At 35.9% G+C, this 25,897-nt stretch overlaps 1 protein-coding gene across 2 annotated transcripts in view; it reads right to left on the bottom strand.

Moving 5' to 3' along the window:
* Nucleotides 1-25,426, bottom strand: part of DGKB (diacylglycerol kinase beta) — a 431,951-nt gene extending 406,525 nt beyond the window's left edge. For both annotated transcript variants that reach the window (XM_036429287.2, XM_045578212.1), the window contains exon 1: nt 25,188-25,426. In XM_036429287.2, coding sequence (XP_036285180.1) covers nt 25,188-25,257 — 70 coding nt within the window. In that variant the 5' untranslated portion in view covers nt 25,258-25,426. The remainder of the gene's footprint in view (nt 1-25,187) is intronic.
* Between the last annotated feature and the right edge of the window lie 471 nt (nt 25,427-25,897).

The raw sequence follows: 25,897 nt of genomic DNA, 5'->3' as shown, positions 1-25,897 counted from the left end.
CCACTACCATTCCAAGGAAACATTCAGACCTTTTCTCCCAACACCTCTCACTTGTGATGCTCCAGTGCTACATTTCCTCTTTCTGTTTCCTAGATCCATTGACCTACTTTGCCTTCTCTGCTGGGTTTCTGAACCTCATTAGGATATTCAGCTTTCAGAAATCAGAGGAGATTATATGCTTTTTAAATCACTCACATATTTTGTGTACCTAGGGCTTAAGAGTTTTTAGGAAAATGATTCATACTACTTGCCAAGAAGCAGAGGGATGTACAGACATCTCAGTTTTTACAAGAAGTGTATGTATAATCCGATCCTACATGAAAATAAAAATAAATCTATAATATTAACTGTCTCCATGAGAAATTCATGTATTATATCTACTGTTACAATTACAGTCAAAGTCTGGGATCTCGCCACTGAATTACTGTCCTTTTAAATCATGAGTGTGCTATTGTATTACAAATTAAAGACGATTAAGATCATTTTAATCATTTCTAGACTTGATTTAATTTTCAATTTACAAAGTCTCTGCCACCACAATCCTGCGATCATTTTAAAGGAACAATCAATTCTAAATACTTTTTTTGCCTTTCTCTATTGTCATTAATTTTACAAATGCAATTATTTTTCTGCAAATGTCCCCTCCAATAAGCATAAGTGTGGGGCTATAGTATTTAAATTGGTAGACCCATTCAAATCTAGCCAAGAAATCTAATATGGTTAATACTATATATTTGGCTTCTCTTTGCCTATCTATAAAGATTTTGCAAAATATTATTTTTAGTTTCTCTGAATTTCTCTGAATATTTAAAAATCTTCAATTAACAGTCTTAATATATTTTTTGTAAAACATTGTTGAAATTTTACCAAATTATGATGTATGAGATTATCATTCTATTAGAATAATTCCGCTATGAACCTGGCTATATAAATATTGATTTGAGTCATGGTTTTCACTTTTATTTACTATCCTGAATTTCAGGACCACTTATGTTTCCTATTTTTAATTTCCATTAAAATAGCAGCAGGATATTCTTTCACTTTAACGTAAAATAAAATAAAATAAAATAAAATAAAATAAAATAAAATAAAATCTTTCCATTTGTCCTGGTATGTACAGTATTGCTTCCTATAATAGAACAGAAAATTTACTCTCTGAACACTGAATTTTTTTCCACCCTTATTTCCTAGTTTTTATTCTACTATATTCCTCTAAGGTCATCATTCTCTAAAACTAAATTATTTCACAAGTAGAAATATTAGCTTACTAAATTCTGAAAACTAAAAATATCTGTAGAATAGTCTTAGTTACAGGTTTCTAGGTTCCAGATAAATGATCCCAGTTTCACATTTTTATTAGAATTTATCTTGTCACATATTTCAAACTTTCAATCCTTGACACTATTAGTTCTTCTCTCAGCTCCCACATGTGAACTATTCTTGGTATTAAAAACTCATTTTTAAAGCAATATGATTTCAACAACTAAAATACCTTGTATGCTCGCTCAGGTTAAATTTAGTCTAGTGAAATTGCACCTTAGCAATTTTGCAGCATCAGTAAGTACTTCCCCTATCTTCAATTCCTTTTCATTCCCAATCCACAATCACATTCAATTGTGATTTTTCCCCTCTGGCAACTTTGGTTCTGAGGACACCTGATCCAAACCAAAGAGAATAATCAACACAGTAATGTACCGAATATGATCTAAAAATAAATAAACAAAGCTCATAAAATCTTGAGAATTGATATTCCCTGCAAAAGTCAATTGTTCTCTAACTTTTTCAATCCATGGTTAGTGTCCAAAGACTTGAGAAGCATATGATGATTTTTTTTTTTAATAACCAGAACTAGTCCAAGGACCTTCATTGTCTGAATTTGTAAAACATTCTTCATTCCTTACTTCCAACTATTTCCGTTAGCAAGCCTCAGTAGGAATGGAAGGGAAATACAGGTGAGCAATGGTACATAATGGAGCATTTAATGCTTGCCTCAAAGGCAACAGAAGAACTACTATCATTTTAGTATGCCCATTAGACATATTCCCCCAACTTTCTCCAACTAGGATTGCTTTTGGGAATATCAAGCTATCATATAAATAAACAACGAGAGAGAGACCACATGGGGGGAAATATAGACATTTATGCACGGTAGTCACTTTGAATTAGGATTTCTGTTATTGTGACTGAAATTACTCTCTATAGTAAAAATTTCTTCAAGTAGTATTTTTTATTAATACAAAGCTAAGTGATTTTTGAAATCACAAAATCTTATATAAGTGCTTGAGTCTGGTCTCTGTTATACTCATTTATTAATGGGAAATTAGATGGGTTTGACACTTTAGAGTCATTTTCTACTACATATTTAACCAACCTAACTTCACTTTCTTCTGAAAATTGGTTCTGAACAGCTAAATTCTGAAACTAGAACACATTTGATTTTTTAAATTTTATTAATTGATTTTATTTTTTTTAGAGAGAGAGGAAGGGAAAGGGGGAAAAACATTGATGAGCTACCTCCTGCACGCACCCTACAGGAATAGAACCCGCAACTGGGCTTGTACCTCAACCAGGAATCTGACTGCAGGCCTCAGTGCACTGGACTATGCCCAACTAATTGAGCCACACCAGCCAGGGCTAGAACAAATTTTCTTAACTGTAAAGATTACCTACTTAAGTGCCTGTTCTTTACATCACTCGAATTTAAAAATATTATGAAACTATTCTAGCTGGGTTTTGTTTTTTTTGTGTTTTTTTTTTTAATTCTATTTCATTAGCCCATTTGGTCAATAGACTTAGCTCTACTTTGCTCAGACAGGCTTCTTCTAATTATAATTACTGTTTATGATCGATTTCTTCTGCTCTCTTTTTCTGGCATTTCAATTACAGTATTTTATAGTTTCTCTAATCTTCGTATTTATATTTTCTTTCATATTTAGTGATATTTCCTATGTTATACATTATTACAACTACAACATTATGAGTGAAATGTGAACTAAAATGAATACAGAAGGGTATAAGAAAATGAAGGAATTGGGAAAGGGGATGAGATGTTTTATTTTCCTTGATTGCTGCTTTGCTGTTTCCTTGTTTCCTCTTGACTGTAGCTGCCTAGCTGACTAGGGCTGCTGGTTGCCACCATTCACCATGGGACAGGCAGTGAATGCCAGCAGTCTCATGTGCAGGTATGAAATCTATATTCAGCGTCTCATCCCACATTCCTCTGACACTGGAAATGTGTCTCTTGCTCCTCCTCTCTTCCTCACCTTAAGCTAGTTGAGTTATTGCTTCAAGATCCCAACCAGTTGGCCTCCCTCTGGGGTATGTCACTGGCAGAAATACCTCAAGCCTAGCCACCTTTCATTGAATCCATTTTACATAGGAAACTCACATGTCCTTGCCACGCCAAAAGAAGAGGTATAGGTTGCCCATATTTGCCACTCATTTTTCAGCTGCTCATTTCTCGAGATTGCTTTTTCTTTTGCTTAGGTAGGTATATCACACATTACCAAGCAAACTGCCTAAGCGGAGATCCCAACAGAGAGAGACATGTCTTGTTTTCTTCTACCAACCATCCTAACCTCAAGGATTGGTTCTGTTGGAGACCCAATATCCTGGAGTTAGTGTTTGGGGATGAAGAACTTCAACCAAAAGAACAACACACCAGGCAGACTCAATGCCACCTCTACGTCTCCTTAGTTAGTTCCCTATATGACTGATAGCACAAAAAGGGGTGAGGAGATCCAGACTATATACAATCATGAAAAGGAAGGAAGTTGTTGAGAACATATTGGAAAGACAAGCTCCTGGACCTGACTAGTTGGGCATCAGGGAATGAGTAAAAACATAATCTCAAGTTAAACTTATGGAGCAAGAAGCAGATTTTAAGTATCATAGGCCTATGTTTTGGGCTGTTATAATATACTTTTATTGTAAACTAGAGGCCTTTTGCATGATATTCGTGCAATAGGCCTTCCTTCCCCTGACTTCTATCCTAGCCACCCAGCAGCAGGCAAGTCCTCGCTTCTGTCCAGAGCACTGCTCCTGTAGCTCCCTCTGCTGCACCCACTCTCCCTGATAGCAGGCGTCCGGCCCCTCCCGTCTGCTCTACACCTGCATATGCAAATAAACCCACCAATCTTTGTTGGGTTAATTTGCATACTCATTCTGATTGGCTGTGAGGTACAGTCAATTTACATGTTTGTCTATTATTAGATAAGATAGAGAGAGAATAGCCATGAAATCCCTCTGCATGCATATTAGGAATAATCTTTACATTCCTTTTCATTGTTCATCAGAATGTCATTTTGTCCCTGTTTTTTTGTGAGCTCTTACCCATGTTGATAGTTAGAGTTTACTGAAACAATCATCGATTATTGTTTTGTCTCCAGTGGTTGTTAGGCAGAAGAGGTTATGGCAACTTGTTAGAATAACAAGTGAATAAAGAACATGGACTATGGAATCAGACCCAAGCAAGTTCCATTTCTGACTGTACCTCTCTAACTCTTGATTTTACTGGTTTAAAACATATAAAATAATACTATCTATCTCAAGTGATGCAAAGATTAAATGGGACAATTTAAACAAAGGACATAGCACAGTGCTTTGCATATGGATAAATACCCATTATTATTTTGGGAGGACAGCTAAATTTTCTGCCATTACTTTTACTAAAATAGCAAAAACAAACAACAACAAAAACACTGAATGAACATATGCAGACATTTCCAAAGACTTCCTTTAGGTTCCCAACATATTTATACAAATGTCATTCGGGGATGAACTTCTGGTAAGAAGTTTGACCTTATGGTCTATGATGCTTATGGGACACACAAAACATCTAAAAGTTTACAGATTATTGATAGTTTTCTTTGGGTAAGATGTTTCTTTTGATAAGGTTTGTTTTTTTATCTTCTTCATTCCAAATCTCTGCTAAAGTTCAGAGCCAGCTCCAGTTTTTGAGATTTCAGGAAATAACTTAGGGCTAAGAGTATCTTAAAAGTTCATCTTCAATTCACTTTAATTTGATTATAATCTCTCTCAGGGATCTTGACCTTCACTTCTGAAGATATTGATTTATGGTTGCATCTACCACACATAAATGTGACTAAATGCCATTTGGGTATTTAAAGTTATTTGTCCCATTATAAGAATGCATCTCATAATCCAATAAATGTTGCAAGATTTAATTTGTCAATCATAATAGATGTCTAGTTATAAAAAATATGAGTTAAATTACAAAAGCTCAGGTTCAAAAAGTGGCTTTAGTTTGAAAATAATAAAATCTTGTCAGATATTATATTGAGAAAGAAAAATTAAACAACCAAATAGGAATAAAAATATAAAAGCTTCTAAGGGCTTAACCACAATAAAAATGATTAAGGAGAGGATAAATAGTAATAAAAAGAAATTGAGTAGACATAGATTTTGATTTGCAGAGCTTATTATTTTTCTTTTTTGAGGTAGCTAATATCTATGTTTCTGTAATAATTTACCCATTTTTAGAATTTGAATCAATTATACATTTTAATTAACATACGTTTTTCTTCTTACCAAGGAAATGTATGTTTTCATCTAAAATAAGTGCAAATGACACAATGTTTAGATTGCATTGTCAAAACCAATGGTCTGCTTAGTGTCTATTCCCATATCCTTGCCATAGATATTGACAATAATGATATGGTACAAAGTAGTCTATTTTTAATCACTTACCAGTGAAATATAATAAAATATATATGTACACGTGCATACAGCAGCACACAAATTATGGCATGATGCTGATAGCAAGAATCATTTCTAGTAACAACAAAAATCAGTAGGCATCTCATGTATCCGCCAAGTCTAATTATGAATTTCTACTATGTGCTAATATAAGAAGGAGCAACTCAGAAACCACTTGGGAAAAACTCCAGGTATCCTCATGGGTATACAAATCGTGACTCTGGCTAGGGAACTGTGATAATACCAATGTTCCCGAAGATTAGAACATGAATTCTTAAGCCTTAAACCTCCATAGGCTCATTGAAAGGGGGGCCCTTAACTACTAAATACATTTGTTTCAAAAATATCAAGGGTAATTAGGCCATTATCACAGTCCTCCTACAAGGGACTATTGAAAATAGTTGAAAGGTATTTTCCAGAAATATAAATAAAATGGCTAAATCAGAGGTGGTCCGATTTCAATTCTTTATTAATTCAAACACTTAATTCTGCCCCCTCTGATGCATGCTGTTCTAGAAACTTGAACCAGCAGGCTATGATGAGAATTCCAACCTGCCTACACAAAGGAAGAGCAATAAATAGGAAGGCAGGGTAGCCTGCTATGTTTCCCTTCCTAGTGGAGAAATGGCCCATTAGACTCCTGCAGGTTCCTCCTTTCCTCTGCCTCAGGTCATCTTACCGATATTACAAAGCTGGGTGGGGCTCTTGGTAGAGGACAAGAAGAAAGGAATTATAAAATAGCTGTCATATAAGAGAAACAGATACAGAGGCAATAGCTCTTTGGAGAAGAGAAAAAACTTAGGGAAAAAACTAAATGCCTCTGGTCAAATTACTTTATGAATCAAGATTCTAAATCCAACCTTTAGTCATCAAATGGAAGTTTCCATTGTGCAAGTGAGAAGGGAATAATGACAAAGACAATGACATCAATTTTGTTAAAACAATACTTGGACTACTGTATGATCAAAAATGTATGTATGAGAGATAATGTTTAAGTGAAAGAGAAAATCACTAGGGAGGATGGTATTTTAAGAAAGGCAAGAGACAAAAGGTCAGGCAAGTGCTTACTACAAAAATAAGAATAGTTCTGCGATTTGAAAATAAATATAAAGTAGCAAATATTTAATTATTCATTAAAAGTACTGATTACATCTAACATTTAGCAATTTTCTCTTTCCTTTATGCTACAACTCTGTCCACCTTTCTCTTTTCCTTGGTTTCTATGCCCCATCATTTCCAGATGCCAAGGATTCATTCACTTTCCATATTCAACTTATTGTATTTTCCCCAATGCCTTCCATTTTTATAATACATACAGAATATCTATAAGTATCATACTTGAGGATAAATGGACATAGAGGCCCTGCCTTCCTTCAAGGCATATGTATTCAATTTAAATAAATCAATTGTATTATTGACCAGTAACAATAAATGGACATAATAACAATAACTAGCATTGTGTTCCTATGACATATATACTGTAATTGCCCACATTTTACAGATTAGCAAACTGAGGACCAGAAATGAAGTAACTTGCACACATAAAATTGCATTACTTTGATAGAGTTGAAATTCAAACCTAGGCATTTTAATTCTAAGTCCATGTTCTTAGCTATAAGAGTTTTATAACTTTTAAGAGTTATAGAAGTACATGAATTAAACACACTAGGTTAAGTCATAAAAGTAAATGAAGAGTCAAATGAATGGTATAACCAATAAATGTAATAAATTTTAAAAAGTTGGAGATAAGTCAAAATATACAAAGAGGTCTTTATAACATCCTTCCTCCTCACCCCATATTATATTTTGGGATCTTGTGCATGACAGACTCATGAAAAAAGAGAACGTAGAAAAAGGATAGACATTTTTTTTTGTTTTTTGTTTTAACTCTTTCAATATAATAAGTAATGCCAGCTCATTGTAGAAATTACCCAATAATGTTCAATCATCAATCATCCAATGGTTCTCCATGCTTAAGGCATGCTTGGTCACCTTTTATATAACCAATAAAGACTAAATTAACAAAAATACCTTCTAAACCCATTTCTATTTAACATTTTTCAAAACACCACCTAGAAAACCCTACTATCGATATTTTGCTATAATAATTTGTAGGTAATCTTCTTTTATATGACACTGGAAGATACTAGTATTTTTTGGGTGAGCATGGTTTTGTCACCTTAAAGTATGTCTTTGGCATGAGGAATACATTCTAAAAAACAAAACTCAGGAAGAGCTTTTTACATCCCTCTTATCTGTCTAAAGGACTTACGCAAAGAGCCTGCTCCAGAAAAAGCACTATTGCCAGAGATATCTACAAGGAATATGTGTCAGATGTGGTAGGAGGGATTCTGCAGGGCTAGGGGATCAAAGTCCTGTGCACCCTTGTCACTGCATGGCATAGCAAACACTGGTTTACCAAACCTTTGTTTTTCCATCTTCATGTGAATTACCTTCCTCCCCTTTAAAGTGCCAGACTCCTACCCTTTTCTTAATTCAGAATGGCATGTAAGACCCAATTGCCTGATTGCATGTGGACCCCATATTCTTACTGAGCCCTTGTACATACAAAGTTAAATTTGTTTTATTGCTTGCCAATCTGTTGTATTAGTATGTTAATTTGATTATTAGACAAGAAGAACCTAAAAGGATAGAGAAAAAAGTCTTCTTCCCTGACACTTCAATTGCTTTTCAAATTGCTTATGCCAACTTATAGTTAACTATTTCTATAATCTAGTTCAGTAAGTGCTAAAATCCTAAACAAACCCCACAACCTTGGCAATGATATTCTATAGTGCCTGATATTTTAACAATTGCAAAGATTTCCATCATTTTAAAAATGTTTTTAAACTTTACATATAATAAAAAATGGTGTTTTACCATTTATGGATTCTAATGAACTAAAATCTGATATTAAATAAGCTTATTGAAAATTCGAATTATTTCAATTTAACAATGATAAGTACAAAAAGGAAGTAAATGGTCTTAATAAACTTGCAGTTGGTGATTGGATGGATAGTTGGAAATGTGTTATATATGAAATGCTATCCATAATAGTGTTCCTTCCTTTATATGACTTTCTTATTGGATTTAATTAAAGAAACTAGAGCAAAGTTAATTAAAAATTATCAGAAATTTATCTTAGAACTAGAACTTGGAAAAGTCTGAAGTAAAGTTTGGCTCTGTAGTTAAATCAGCTTAGAACTAGAGTTCTATAGCAGGTTCATTGCATACTTTTTGACCCAACTTCTATAATTATAAACTCAGACCAGACTTTTTAGAAACATCTCAAGATTTATAGTAAGTATGCTAAGCTATCTATCCTCTCTGTGAACCTGTTCAACCAGATCCCAAAAAGGTTTATACCTCTGCCCTATAGTTACTTAAAGACTTTTTAAAAAGTCTTTCCATATCTAAGTCCATTCCAATGACTAGGAAGAATGAAATCTTGAAGGTTAGAAGAGTTTATTTTCCTGTCAAAGCCTCTGTGAATACCCTGCAATGACCCTTTATCTAACAGATTAGAGCCATTTTCCCATTTATCTTAAATTTCATTAGATCCATACTTACTGAGTGCCCATTTTGTGTTAAATACTATGTTTATAAGTTGAATAGGCATCTGTAAAAAAGTAAACACCTTCAGGAACTAGAGATAACAAAAGTAATAAAAAACAAGACATAAATCCAAACCATGTTCACTGTGATACAGGGCATGCAAAAGGGACAGATGTAGATAATATCAAGAAGGAAGAACTCAAGTGACCAGAAAATGCCTCATAGATGGGTTATCATTTAGACTAAAATCTAAAAAGATGAAAAAGAAGCTTTCTGTGGGAAAAATCTAAAGCAAAACATATCCAGAAAAAGGTAACAGAATATAATAATACTATTATGGCTTAAAAAAAGTGTGCAGAAAAAAATTACTACCAGATAATTTAGTATATGTAGTTCATCAAAGTCTACCCACACATGTCTTAGAAAAAGTGGTAGGGAGCCGAAACTGGTTTGGCTCAGTGGTAGAGCGTCAGTCTGTGGACTGAAAGGTCCCAGGTTCAATTCCGGTCAAGGGCATGTACCTTGGTTGCGGGCACATTCCCGGTAGGGGATGTGCAGGAGGCAGCTGGTCAACGTTTCTAGCTCTGTCTCTCTCTCCCTTCCTCTCTGTAAAAAATCAATAAAATATATTTTTTTTAAAAATGGTAGGGAATCTGGATCCCACTTTACAATTGGATATAATTTCATGGTTTTATGCAAGTTATTGATATAGTTGCATTTATGTTTTCCAAAATTCCCTCCAGCTTCTCTGTGGAGACTATATTGAAGAGGAACAATGTGGAGGTGGGGTGGGGAGGGGAATAGGATTTGCAGAAGACCAAGAAGAAGGATACTTGGGTAATCCAGGAGAGAAACACTGGTGACAGGGTTCATGGGGGAAGCAGCATAAATGAAGGGAAATGGAGAAATAATTTTGGAGAGCTGGCTTGCTGACAGTATGTTGAGAGTGAGGAAAAGTTGAGCATCAAGTTTAAGTCTTAACCTTTCTTCCAAAGTTATGAAATGGTAATATCACAAATTTAAAATGTAATAACTTAAGAAAGGAACAGAGTTATGTTTTATTTTGATGGAGAAGGGAATCAAGAATTCAGATGTGAATCTGTTACATGTGAAATGTCAATGTGACATCCAGTTGAAGATGTCAACTAGACAGCTGCATATTTAGAGCTGAAGTAGAGAAGACTGAGTTAGAAATATACATTTGAAAGTCATTGTTACATACAAGGCATTTAAAGGCTTGGAACAGTGAAAGTTGGGTTTTAGAAAAGAACATAATCCAGGATCCAGACAACATTTAGAGGACAGTTTTAGAAGAAGAATCTACAAAGGAGGATAGGACAAATAGTCCAGAAATTGGATAAAAAAGAGGAAATTATGGATCTGCAAAGAAGAGACATGAGTGTTTTAGGAAGGAATAATTGGTTATCTAATTCAATTAATTAAAAGAGTTCACATAAAATAAACAATTAATATTGATCATCAAAACTGTTAATGGCTTTCCCAAATTGTTGAGAGCAGAAGCCAGGCAGATAAATGGAACAATATGGAGGAGATGTTTAGTCAATTTCTTATAGACTAAAGTTGAGAGAAAGAGTTGTAGAAAAGAAAAAACTATTTTCCCCTACTATTCTAGGTTTTTTGGCTGTGACTCCCTATAATAAAACATAGATTGTCACAAAAACAAAACAAAACAAAACAAAAAAAACAGAAACTCAGTAATATGTTCAGGGTAGGGCAACAGTAGGGTTACAGTTGATCACATGGAACATAGTTCATATGGAACATAATACAATAATTAATAAATAATAGAAAAATAAACTCTGGCCCAGCCAGTATGGCTCTGTGGTTGAGCATCCACCCATGAACCAAGAGGTCACTGGTTCGATTTCCAGTCAGGGTAAATGCCCAGGTTTTGGGCTCACTTTTTAAAAAATGGTGAGTTGAACACTCTTGAAATACCACTAAAATAAATAACAGGGGGGGAAATGTTAGTTATTTTAGGAACAAAATCTCAACTGAATAATTTTTTAAAAAAGAATAAACTTGACCCAACTGGTTTGGCTCAATGGATAGAGTGCCAGCCCGTGGACTGAAGAGTCTGGGGTTCAATTCCAGTCAAGGACAATGCCTTGGTTATGGGCTCAGTCCCTCATCAGGGCATGCAGGAGGCAGCAGAACAATGATTCCCTTTCATTAGTGATTTTTCTATCTTTCTCTCCCTCACCCTTCCTCTCTGAAACCAATAAAAATATATTGGTTTCATGTACTCACAACTGTAAATCTACTTTCACCCCATCTGGTATACTTCCTGTATACATGAGAGATGCTCAGGAAAACTGAGTAACTGCAAAATGACAAAGCCACCACCTTAAATACCATTTCTAGATAAAGTCAAAGGAACAATGCTGGGGGTGAGGGGGTGGGGCAGCCTAGTTCTGGGGGCTTACCAGGAAATGCACAGTAAACAAGGGTTTTGTTATTATACAGATGTCCTTACTAGGGGCCTTTCCCATTACTAAGAGATTCTAGAGATTTGGTCATCCTCCTCTTTCTGGTACAGAGATGGGACACCCTTACATGGAGATTTTTCCTTAAAGATGTGTTTCCTACAAAAGGCAACCTTTAGTCTGTTTTCAGAGTTTCTCCTGTGTCTGCACAGGTTTTTAAAAATAACCAGCTCAAGATGATCCTCATGCCCAAAGGCATATTTTTCAGTGGCAAATTCTTCTCCCCCTGGGAGTAAAGAATTAAGAAGGTGAAGGGCTACAGAATAGGCTTAGTCCTTGAGAGCATTGAACAAGGGAGCTAGTGGCTTATTAAACCAAACCAAGGGTCCTTATGACTTTGATTAAATTTAGCTTTGAAACCTAGATCAAGAAATCATATTCCCATCCCCCTTCTCTCTCCACCCTTCACAGACCTGGCCTTGCCCCTGAATAATCAGCAATCCCCAGTGCAGCAGAAGACATTACCCCAGACCTAACGAATGGTCACAGATCTGGACATCTAGCTGGTGCAAGATAACATCTTGACATAAATTATATTTCAGCTCCTGAGCCCAAAGGTAGAATAATCCCCTGGTTACTATTCTATGAAACCAGAGAAAGGGATCCTAGAGCAGACCTCAGAGCTGTCTTCAAGTCTCAAAGGTATGATATATTAGACTTATCTCACCTCCAGCCAATCAGCTCCCAACACAACCCTGAACCCCTAACCCACAATGGCTTGTGATTGTGCTCTATATAATCTGTAACCTCTAGCCCATCAGACAGTCAGGTCTTTAGATCACTAGCTCCTTGCACTCTGGTTGGGCAATTCAATATTAATTTTTTTTTTCCTAAACGGCAAACTCTTGTTGGTGCACATCCTTTGACAAGTTAGCACAGGCAGACGGACCAAAATATTGGGGCCTGGTAACACTTATGAAGGGATAAGTATAAACTCTGAAATAACAGATGAAAGTGTTAGATTCTTCCACAGCTGTTCTAACAAGCACAAAACTACAAAACAAAGTCTAGAAGTTCTCATTATGAAGTTCTATTTCTAGGAATATTTTTATTTCATAAATTGGAATTTTTTCAATTATAATGTTAAGTATAGTTGGACAACGTAATCTAGAATTCAGCTGAATTCACCAAAGATTTTTATATGTTCATATATTTGTGAAAATTTCCTCTATGCATGTATTGAATTAGATTTTTTTTTCCCTATTAATGTCTTTTGTTATTTCAATTATTTGACTAGCCAAAAGAACCAAGGGGAAAACTTTTCCCTCTCAGACAATACAGGAAATAGAGGGCTGGAGGGAGAAAAATTGGAAAGAAGTAGGATGAAGAGGAAAAAATAAGATGAAGAAATAGAGAAAGAAGATGGATAAAACTTATTTATTTTAGCCGAAACTGGTTTGGCTCAGTGGTAGAGCATCGGTCTGTGGACTGAAAGGTCCCAGGTTCGATTCCGGTCAGGGGCATGTACATTGGTTGTGGGCACAATCCCGGTAGGAGGTGTGCAAGAGGCAGCTGGTCGATGTTTCTCTCTCATGGACGTTTCTAGCTCTATCTCCCTTCCTCTCTGTAAAAAAATCAATAAAATATATTTTTAAAAAAACTTATTTATTTTGGAGAAGGAAATTAGTAGCAAAATATTGTTATTACATAAATTTATTTATAGTTACCATTTTTAAAGTTACTAAGTAGACCTAGTCCTTGTCAGTTAAGATCATAATACAAAGAATCTATTTACGGTCTATGTCAATATAGGTAAAGCCTAGGTACCTAGAAAAATCTGACCTTTGATAAATTCATAAGCTGTTTATAAGTGTTAAATATTATATTTTGCAATCCAGATATGTTCTGAGTGATAATAAATATCAAAATGCAAACATTTGGCTTGCTTTAAAAGTCTACTACTTTGAGTACTCTAAAATAGACCCAGCTCTGCAATGAGCCACATTTTGCCCTCATGGGTTGGAGCCATGAATAATAGCTGAATCTGACTACCCAGGACTCCAAAATAATGGTCTTGCCAGCTGTGACCTTGCTGAACTCAGGCAGGAAACAGCCAAGACACTGCAAAGAGCTACAAAAAGCAAACAAAAGGGAAATAGGAGAAGAATGGGCATAGAAAAATGAACAAATGTTTTGCCCCATTCTTTGTACCCTAGGTATGTCTTTGATCAGGAACTCATAGTATTACATTCTTTGTAAAACATGACTGTACTTGGGCACCCTTTGAAAGACTATGTGGAGAAATTGCATGGGGACAGTTAGAGAAGCATTACCTAGGATTTCTGACCTTCGGAATGGCCACACTTAAATGCAAACATACCATAGAAAGTTCAAGAAGCTTCCACACTGGCATTTAATGTGACAGTAGAGAGGTATAGAGCATTGTGAGAGTCCATGACAACATGGGGACATCCTGGACTCTGCAGTAGACCTGCTAAAGGAACGTAAGCTTTGAGAATGCTGTTTCTATTCTGATGCTATTTCTACAGGACCAAGCTATATTATGTGTGATTATCAAGGTGATGCCTCAGAGAAATTTCGTGCAAATAATAGTGGGTAAATAAACCTGCCATTGAATGACTCATTCCTATTTACTACACAATGTTTATAAAGAAAGTTGGGGATCATTTATGGAGAGAAAAAAAGACACATGAAGGATATTGTGTAAGTTCCAAGGAAAGACAACTGGAACTATTTATTGAAGTCATAGTTATACAACAAAAATGAAAACTCTAAAATACCAATATGAGATTAGAAAGCCATCATATAGAAGAGAATCTGGAAAAGTGGCAGTATTTCTGTGCTATTAGTAGTTTAGAAAGCAAGTTTCCATTAGGCTAGAAAATGGCAAGATATAGATGATAAGATCTAGACCACACAGATATGAGAAGTTAAAATAGATGCAATTTTCTGATATACTAGAAAGTTTGTAGAAAGGACACCACAAAGGAGATGTCTTTTACTTGTCCTTAGGAAAAGAAAGCCAATTGAAACTCTAGCAAGATTTGCTAGGAGCAATTAAGGCTAAGTGCCAAACTCTGCCAGCCATCAGACTCCCCAAGAGAGCTGAGTATCAATGAGGTTTTTATTCTTAAAGAAGGATCAGTTAGAGTTTATGGAGAACCAGGAAAAAATTAGAAATGGTTAAAGAGGCAAGGATCATATATCAACTGAGAAGATAAATCTGACTAAAAGATTAGATGGTGGCCACTTTAAATGGTTGGAATGAGAACTTCCAATCTTCGCCTTCATGAGTAAAAGGTGGTGTCATGGGCAAGATATGAAATACTCCGAGTCTTCAGCAAAAGCTGGATAATAATGAAAGCAATAATTAACTTTTGTATGGTGGTTTGCAGTTTACAAAGCATTTCCACACATGTTATTTTATTTGAGTCTTACAACAATCTTGTGAGGCCTTATTATTTTCTTAATTACACAGTTGATAAAATTAAAGTTTAGAAGGTTATATGACTTGCTAAAGTTAAAATCTAATATACTAAGAAGATAAACATTAGAGATGAACTTAAGACAATTGAATAAAAGCAAAACAAAAATCAGTATTTGGCCATAAGCTCAGAATCTTTTATCACAAGTTATTTCCCCATTTGACCCATAATAAACTTGTCTTTCCTATGTGAAAAAAAAAATCCCTCTTTTTAGCCTATCCATGATATATTGTTTAGCCATGGAAAAGAAGCACATCCTGCTATTTGTAGCAACATGATTAGACCTTGAATACATTAGGCTAAGACCGTAGTCGGCAAACTCATTACCCAACAGAGCCACAGTTTGCAGACCACTGGACTAAGAGAAAGAAAAATATTGTAAAGTCTCACCTGTATGTAGAATCTAAAAGAAAAATCTTACAGACACAGAGAACAGATTGGTGGTTGCCCAAGGTTCAGTGGGGAGGGGAGAAGAAGAGGGAAGAAATGGATAAAGGTGGTTGAAAGGTACAACCTTCCAGTTATAAGATAAATACGTTTTGGGGATGTAAAGTACAGCATGGTGACTATAGTTAACAACACTACAGTACATATTTGAAATTTCCTAAGAGATTATACCATAAAGTTCTTATCATAAAGACATGTATATAATAACTGTGTATAATGGATAGTAACTTCATTCATTATGGTAATCATTTCACAAAACATCAAATTGTTGGACACCTAAAAATAATACAATGTTATGTCAATTATTCCTTAATGTAAAAAACAGTCTTGCATATATTATATTCAGAGAATGTATTTCATTGCGTTAGCATCATTTACCACTTATTTGTTGTCTCTCTCATTAGACTAAGTTCTTTGATTAAAAGCATTATGACATTCGTTTCCGTATTACCCAGGGCCAGTCAATACCTAAGAGTAAAATATACTAAATATTGTTAGAAAAGTAATTATCAGTGAGCAAAATTAAGGTCCTTTAGTATGCATATTTGTGGGAGAAAGGGCAACTAAGGGAACATCCACTGAATAACAACTTTTAACCTATAATTGAGTTAAGAAAATAATGTAATATGTCTGAATGTAGTGGGAACTTTTGTTACAACTTGTCATGCCAATATTAGTGATGGAAACAAGTTATTATTTATAAACAGGGAGGGAGTGTTTTCCTCATTTTATAGCTGAAGAAACAGAAGCTTAAAGAGGCTGTGATGACTTGCCTCATGTTCCAAGGCAACTGACAGGTTATATTTTACTCGTGTGATACTGGCCACATTAGTAGTTTTTTGGCCACATTAGTAGTTTTCACCAAATATTTCATTTCTCCCCTGACACAGAGCTGACAGAAGGAATGCATTTCTCGACTCCATTAAAGTTAGATGTGGTCATGTGGCTCGCTAAGGCCAAAGAAATGTAAGCATATCATTCATTGCCGGGAGAAGCCTTAAGAGCCAACACCCAATTCTCACTGCCATAGCATCTGCCAATTTTTAAAGTTGATGGCTGTTCCATTTGACTGGGACTTGATTGAGGACAATGTGAAATAAACTTTTTACTAACTCAGATTTGGAAACGTAACAGGATCAAGAAATAAGCGTCTGTTTTGTTAAGCCACTGAGATTTTATGAATGTTTCAGCCATAGCCTTAATTTGGCTTACCTTAACTAATACGTCATAGAAGTCCTAACTTAAAGTTGGTTTGACCATAAATCTTAATGAAACTGTTTTTTTGTCAAGTTTCAAGAATTGAAAAAAAAATAGATGTTTAAAGTCATTGAAAATTAGGTATTTTGCCCTAGCTAGTTTGGCTCAGTGGATAGAGTGCTAGCCTGCAGTCTGAAGAATTTTGGGTTTGATTCCAGTCAAGGGCACATATCTTGATACCTGGTTACAAGCTCCATACCTGGCCCTAGTCTGGGTGTGTGTGGGAGGCAACCAATCCACACTGATGTCTCTCTCTCTCTCTGTCTCTCCCTCTACCTTCCATTCTCTTTATTAAAAAAAAACAAAAAAAAAAACAATGGGAAAATATCCTCGGGTGAGGATCAACGTAAAAAGAAAATTGGGTCTTTGTAAAATGAAAATTTAGACATTCATAACTATCATTTTACTATTGTAAGATTTAGATATTGAAAATTTCAAGACATATGGATCCAGAGAAACCACCAATGGGATATTTAGTCTGAAGCGGTACAACAAATGGGAACCAGAGCCAGAGATGAGGTGAAAGAGATTATGCAGCCAACATACATTCCAGAAATAAAATCTGGGGCAGAGCCAGGAACTGCTTAGTTAATCAGTGTGAATTGGAAGAATCAGGGTCGGAAATGAGAGACACATATTACCTAAAATAGAGTCGCAGATTCCAATTTCAGACCAAGTGTCAGGGCAAAGGCAACACATTTCGAATAAGTAGTGTACATGGGTAGGCCTAAATCAAAGGGGATAAAAGTCCTCATTTGCTATTAAACTACCTCAGTCACCATCATTCATGTTTCTCATCATAGCAATGACATATTGAGTCCTGGGCACTTTAGCTACATCTTCACATTTAATCATCATTGCATCTTAGGACATAGATGAGGAAACTAAGGTGTACACTGTAGCATGAGCACTCAAACCCAGTTTTGTCTGACCAAGTAATGGGCTCCCAGCTACCTTGCCAAATAACCCTGTACTGTTTATTTTTATAAGTTGTGCAAAGAGAGTACTTTTCAACAAGTGGTTTGGCCTCCCAAAATAGAGCCAATGAATCACAAGGTAAGGGTCACAAATAAAAGCTAATCCCTGCAAGACAAATTAGAAAGAGGTCTTTCAAGTGATGTAAATATGCTTAACAATAAATGGAAGATACATACATGGGAGGTGGTCAAATCTCTCACCTTCCACTCTCCTTATTCCATCTGGTATGAATCAAGCACAAAACATCTCTCAAAAGACACAATAGATCATCATGCTAAAAGGTGGAATTTGTCGGGAGAATAAGGCTACTTAAAATGGAAAAGAACTTTACCATATTTTTTATTACAACTGCTTCATGTTTTTTTTCATCTCTCTTCCCTCTCCCATGTTTTCACAAAAGAAGAGTGAGGGAAGTTCCAAGCACCAAAGGAACGAGTGTGGGTAGAATGCAGGAATATGCTTCCATTTTAGGCAGAGCATCACTGAGGTTAAACATAATCAAGTTCAATCTTCCAGGACAGGAGACCAGAAAGACATTTTGGGGCCAAAACCATAATTAGCAGCTTTGCTTCTTTTGCTTTGCCTTGTCTGCAAAAACTCCTTTGAGTGATGGAGACGCAAGGACCTGATTCCCAAGTTCCAGATTTTACTATTTTGGAAGAATGCTTAATAACCTATTTCTTAACATATTGGTGTTCATTAAGAAACATCGATGAATTCCTACTATTTTGATCTTCATTCTCACTTATCTTGCCATCGCAATGGGCCAGGTGACCTGCCTAGAAGAGACTTATTGTGAGTAATAAATAAATAAAGTCTTGGATACTGTTTACAGTATAGTGCTAAAACTCCAGGATTTATTATGAAGAAGACTGTTGTCTCATTAAACCCTACAACATCACTTTGAGGTGGGATTCTACTCTTCCCAGTGAAAGAGCTGAGGCTCAGGCAGTTCATGTAACATTTTCAAGGTCATTCCACTCATATGTAGAAGGCGGGGCTGCTGTACAACACTGTCAGATATTAGTTTGCTTACAAAGCCTGTGCTCTTTCCACTAAGCCAGGCTGCATGCTTCTCTCCAGTGGGGGGAATACATATCTACAATAGGTCCAAAATTAGGCACATCATCAGTCCTTATTGAAAAGAACAAGTTCATCATAATTTTGCAACGCTCTACATAATGCCAGCTGCTATAAACAGGATGAAATTTATGAACATTTGAAAGTAATCCCCTCCATAATAACACAGTTTTTGTGTGTTTTCTTTTTTAATTTACAGGCTATGCAACACACTTTATATATATATATAGCAAATTAAAAGCATATCCTATGTGACAATATGTGGGCAGGTAATGGACCACTTGGAAAATATGGTGTAGATTTCACGTAGGAAACAGTGTTATCCACAAAGAGATTTGGAGTTTTCGTTACCCTTCCCTGTGCCATGAAACCACAGCAGGAAGCGCTGGCAAACTATATAATGCGATAAGCTCAATTCTCTGCATGGCAGGAGTGAGAGCTGTCTTATAACTACAGTTTGGATGACTTTATATACAGAGTGGAGATGAAAATTATACTCCTCTCCCACATATCGATGGAAATCTTCCCCGTGGAGGGACTCAGCCTGAAGCCCTAAACAGGAGTATGGTCTCAGCATGCTGCAGGCAGCCACAGCGGGCTTCACATTAGCTGCCTGCAGCATTTGTGGGGACAACACAGAGCGGAGGCTGCCAATAGCACCAGAAGCTTCTACCTTGTGGGAAGAATCTAGCCTGATAACAGAAAATAAGACACTGACTCGATGCTCGGAAACGTGAGGCTTTTCTACAGGACCATCAGCAGTGTGTTCAAACTCACTCCCTCTCCGTTAAAATAATAATGCCATTCCATTAACAACTTGCCAGGCAATGTTCTTATTGGTTGGCATATATTAACGCTTTCAATTTATTATAATACAGGCAATGCTTGATTACTATTTGTTGTTTTCCCCCATTTCACAGGTGCGAAAAATGGGACACAAAGTTGTTAAGAAACTTTCACAAAGTCAGAAATCTAATTTACGGTAGGACCAGGATTTGAACCCCAGCTGACTGATGTGTTAGCTTCCTAACCAGGAATGCTGTGCCTATGTCAATCACTCTATTGATTCCAATTAATCATGAGAAAGCAGTTCTAGTGGCAGGGTATAATAGACTATGTTAATTCTATGTTAAGTGAATATGGTAAACCCATACCCTCAATGTGAAGGGTCTGTGGGAGATAATTGGGAATAGAGAGGTCATGCGGGTAGAGTTCTGATGAATTAATTGAGTTAGTGCCCTTGAAGAGTTCCCAGAGAGACTGCTGTTCTGCTCTTGCTCTTTCTACCATGTAAGGTTACAAAGGGAAGTTGAATTCTGCAACCAGAGGAGGGCCCTTATTAGTACCCAACCATGCTGGCACCCTGATCTCGAGCTTCCAGCCTCCAGAACTGTGAGATATCAATTTGTGTTGTTTATAAGTCACTCAGCCTATGGTGCTTTGTTACAGCAGCCCAGATGGGATACATAGTGCCAATTGTAGAGAACCCAAAATCAGATAACTTAAGAAAATGTCTAAGTTAAACTTAAATAATTTGGCTTTGCTGGGGTAGGTGTTCCATGAACTTACTCAACATGACCTAGATTTCCTCAGCCCAACCCCATTCCCCAAAAGTATATATAATAGTTGTTTGATATCTACCACATATGATCCTAGTATTTTGCAAGTTAAAACTGAAATCAATAACCTGTGTGGTTTTTTTATTTAATCATCTAATACATCTAAGCCATTTCTTATTGAAAGGTACAAAAGATATTAACCCATATTCAACGTACCACTTTTACATATATAATATAGTATGGGCAAATGTCACTTTGCCAGGATTGCATTCCAACATGAAAAATCTGATTCTTAAATGCTGCTGATCACATGCACTGAATAGCATGGAAAATATACTACTGTTATAATATTCAGGATAAGTGTGTGTCCTATTATATTTTGACAATGGAAATTCATGACCTGAGGACACATTCTAATCATGACAGTTTTTGCTTCTTAATTATATAGGAAAATTCATGGAGCAGCAATCTTCAACTCTCTTCATCTCTTGGTACACATAAACTAATAACTAAAATTCTATGGCATATAAAAAATATATTTGTTGCCAATCTGACAAAAAAAATAGGTATACTTTTGACTCTTTCACACCAGACAGCTATTGTTATGCTGGTTATTATAATTTTTTAAAATTTGACAATCGAAGGGAAAAGATGTCAGGGACCCTGACTGAATAATCAGGTATTTATTGCATGTTTTAAAAATTCTTGTAGCACTCCATTATGCCTGCCGGGACACACCAATTGAAAATCACTGTCATGAGGATTAAATCTAACATTTCTCATGTTATCTTGGTTATTTCAAAAAGAATAGCAAGTCTAATAATCATGGAATCAGCACTATTTGTTTCATTCAGTTAACCAATTAATTTATATACTCATACAATCTGTTTTAATAATGTCCTTACATTTACCATGTTACTTCTTACTACCAATTTATTGAGTGCTCATTAATCTTCATCTCCATATGTTCCATTTTTTAAATATTTTTTAACCTAAAATATATTTTATTGATTTTACACAGAGAGGAATTGAGAGGGACAGAGAGTTAGAAACATCGATGAGAGAGAAACATTGACCAACGGCCACTTGCACACCCCCCACCGGGGATGTGCCTGCAACCAAGGTACATGCCCTTGACCGGAATTGAACCCGGGACCTTTCAGTCCACAGGCCGACGCTCTATCCACTGAGCCAAACTGATCCTGGCCATTATGACAATTTTTATTACTTGTCTTAGGCATTGAAAAAGTCAATTACTAAATCAAGCATTCTTATGATATAATTAAATCCACCTCCACATTCCCTAGCCAATAAAAGTAGCAGCCTGTGATATATCTGAGACTTTATTAAATTATGTTTAACAATTCAAATGGAATATGAGATATCCGATTAAGTAGTCATTATAAATGATATTTGAGCTGTATGGCAAAAACTTGCCTATTTTATATTAATGCTTCCTATAAAACCTTTTTCCTGTAAGTACTCAGACACTAAAAAACGTATTTTAATAATCAAGCCAAATTCAACAAACCTAAATCAAATTAATTGTTTTCTTTACTTGGGGGATTATGTTACCAAAATCCCCCATCCATCTCTAGCTCTCAGTTCTCATATTTTATTATTTCCTAAGCTTCCTCTGTTAGTTTCCATCCAACTCTCAACTTTTCTGGTCAATGAATTCATCATTCATTCACATTATTTAGTCTATTCCAATAGCCTACTGGCCTGATTCTAGTCTCTTTCCATTACCACATACCATTCTCATAGTTGCCCGATTAAACTCTCTGAAGCACAGGATTGTTGGTGTGACCAGTCCTCAAAACCCCACAATTCCTACTGCCCAACTCAAGTTTAGCAGTGTGTATTTTGATTCTGTGTCATTTTTCCAACCTTAATTCCACTTACTCCCTTAATCTGTGGTGTGGCTAAATGTGGCCACCATCACCCATCCTCAAATATATGTTGAATATCCCTTTATATCATTTCCTTCTTCATTTAATTGAAACTTATAGTTCAAGATTCATCTCAAATCCTTCTTCTTCCATGAAGATTTCCCTTCCCTCAATTCAAGTTGAACACTTAAGCCCTACAGAACCCCAAGATTGGTTTGTGGCACTTATAATATTCTGCCTAGAAATAAGAGTCCATTAGTTTTTAGCCTTCAATCCTTCATTAGTTGTTAGCATTCCTTGAAGGAAGGGTCCATATCACTTCGTATTTGCATTTCCTGCAACATCAAACAGAGTACTACTCCTAAGGAAGACAAGTGGAAATACAGGGTGTCCCCAAAAAACGCATACACACTGTGAATTATTATGAAGTAAATGTTTATTAATATACAGTTCACTTTCAAAATTTAAAAGAATCTACAGAAATTAGTAATTGTTTTTGTAAATGCCTGCTTTCAAATGGATGAACTTTCTAGTCCAGGCACTGCTGATAACACAAAGCAATGGAATTGAAAACATCAAGAATCATTTTGTACCATAAACTTTATATTTTATGTATCTCCATTTTAAAGGTCTAGTAGCACTTTAGGATAATTTTTTTTGTGTGTGTGTGTGTGTATGTGCAAAGCTTAGTCTGGCTTCACCCATTATTTAAAATAAAAATCAGTTAAACCCGAAAAGGAATGAAAATTAAGTGGGTTATCAGCTGTTAAAGTGTGTATACATTTTTGAGGACACCCTATATTTACTTGATTTTTGGATATAGTACAAAGAGCATATAGAAATTGGAAAGGACAGGTAAATCATTTTAGTTGATTCACTAATTATTATGTATAAGGATACAAACAATAATGTACCCATCTTTGGCCAAATATTCTTTATGTGATCAATGAATTAACTGTGCTTTCAGCACATAGAGACAGTTTTGAGTACGAGGACCATATACTGATGTCAACATTTTATGACACTGCCTCCTTCCATGTGGTAGTTTTATTTTTATTATTATTATAGACTAAAAAATTCACATGTTCTTATGGATTTGTGACTTCCTGGCAAATAAATACCCAGCAGCACTCTTACACCCTCATCCAGAGTACTACAACCCTCAAGTTAGGAAAGCTTTAGAAAACCTGTGAGGTTGGACTTTTCAGATGGGATGCATGAAGTGTTTTATCAATATTCCTGATTTATAATGTGTATTTTATACATTATTCACTGTTACCATCAAAATTATTTATTACTAGAGGTCCTGTGCATAAAATTCATGCACACGAGGCAGAGTAGAGGGGGAATACCCCTCCACCTGGCCTGCATCCTCTCCAATCCAGGACCCCTGCGATTGGGCCTACACCAGCAGTCAGACATCCCTCTCACAATCCGTGACTGCTATCTCCTAACTGCTCACCTGTCTGCCTGCCTGATTACCCCTAACCACCTTTGCCTGCCAGCCTGATGCCCCTAACTGCTCCCCTGATAGCCTAACCACCTCTGCTTTAGCCCCTGCCACCATGGCACTGACCAGGACAACCGGAAGATGTCTGGTCTAATTAGCATATTATCCTTTTATTAGTATAGATTCTAAATCCCTCTTCTGCATTTAACCATTTTCTCTGCCTCTCCTTCATAATATTCAAGTTGGTCCTGAAACTTATCTCCTACATGCCATACCTCCTCTTAGTTGTTGCCTCACCAGCTGCACCAGTTTTTGCCTTTCTTACTATTATGTGCTATTGATTCTTTTTTTTTTTTCTTTCCGTTTCTTACATTTTACTCTCTCAGTACCTTGTTATTTCCTTCTCTCTCTCCACTTTTATTATATCCTCTATGGATTATTTTTTTCCTCTACTCATCACCTTCCAAACCTTTTAGTGCCTCCTATGTATTATTTGCTTCCTTTTTTTCTTCAATACCTTGACCCAGTTGCTATGTGTACATATAGCTGAAATTCATTTCATAAAAGAGACATATTCCTGAAAATCTATGGTAAAAACAAACTTCTTGTAAGCAAAATCTTTGTGTATGTATGAATAAACTTAATATTTAGAAATGCCCCATTATGAAGCCCATTACCATGGCCTATCTCTTCTATAACTACACATACTAAACCAGTTATCCTAAGGTCCTGACAGCTCTTCTTTTTTGTACAATCTCTAAAGCCAACTCCACAAAGTATCTCTGACTTCAAACTCCCAGTCCTGTTTGAAGTATTACGCTGAAAAATAGAGGGGTGGGAGGGGGGGGTTTGAATCCTGCATTTACCCTTTCTCTGATCCCCTGAGGCAGGTCCTATTGACTCAAATATGCACCATTTTTTTCTCCTTTTATTTTACTATTACTGTCTTTCTGCTCTTCCTGTTGTCATTCTTCTTGGTTCCAGCCTTGCCAATCTCCACTCTCCCAGGCTGTCACATCCTTTGCTTTACTTCTCTTACAGATGGAGTGTTTCTAAGTATAGCCTTGTATCCAGCATCCTAGCTCCTTTTCTTCCAGAGTTGATGTTTGATTTAAGCTTACCTTTTCCTTTGTCTCCTGCTTAAAAGGTAACCTCCAGTTGACCTTCTTGCAAACACAAAAGACACACCTATGTGTATCCTGATGCTGATTATAATCTGTAATCTGTTCCTATAAATCGATCTTATCTTCTTCAGCACAAATGTCAAATAACATGATATTGCCAACAGGAATACTTACACTCAGCATATTTCTGAAGTTGAGAAAATTCTGAGGGGCTCAGGTGGGCCCACTTCTCCTGGTTAGTCATGGTAGTGGTGAGGTGAGGAATTCTTTATTCAGGTGTTTGGCAGATTCCTATGCTTCAAATTTTCCACCAGGCATGTTTCATGATAAAATACCTCAAGCTTTCAAAATATGGGATCTGTCAACAGGAAACCACTGTAGGTGTGTTTGTCGTTTCAATAATGCATTAAAACACTGCAAAAAGAGAAACAGAAAGATCAAGAGATTAGCAATACTGTACAAAGCATTGACAAGTTATAGAATGTTAAGGATTATTAGTTCCTAAACAATGTATTTTAAAATTTATGTATTTTGCATAATGTTCCATCTTTAATTGCTTACTTATTCTTTTTTTTTTTAATATGTTTTTCTTTATTTCAGAGAGGAAAGGAGAGATGGAAACATCAATGATGAGAGAGAATAATTTATCAACTGCCTACATGGAGATCAAGCCCAAAATCCAGCCCTGACCAGTAATGGAATTGTGATCTCCTGATTCATAGGTTAATGCTCAACCACCACAGCCAGGTTTGGTTAATCTTTAATGGCATTTACATACATTTTCCAATGCAACTTCATAGAAATAAATATGATTAGAACTACAAGATGTAAAAAAAAAATAAAAATTAAGTCTTAGATTCAGAAAAGGTTTTTTGGCTTAACTT

This window comes from Pipistrellus kuhlii, unplaced genomic scaffold (genome assembly GCF_014108245.1).
Source record: "Pipistrellus kuhlii isolate mPipKuh1 unplaced genomic scaffold, mPipKuh1.p scaffold_m20_p_10, whole genome shotgun sequence".
Taxonomy (NCBI): domain Eukaryota; kingdom Metazoa; phylum Chordata; class Mammalia; order Chiroptera; family Vespertilionidae; genus Pipistrellus; species Pipistrellus kuhlii.
This window is presented reverse-complemented; position numbering and strand designations above follow the sequence as displayed.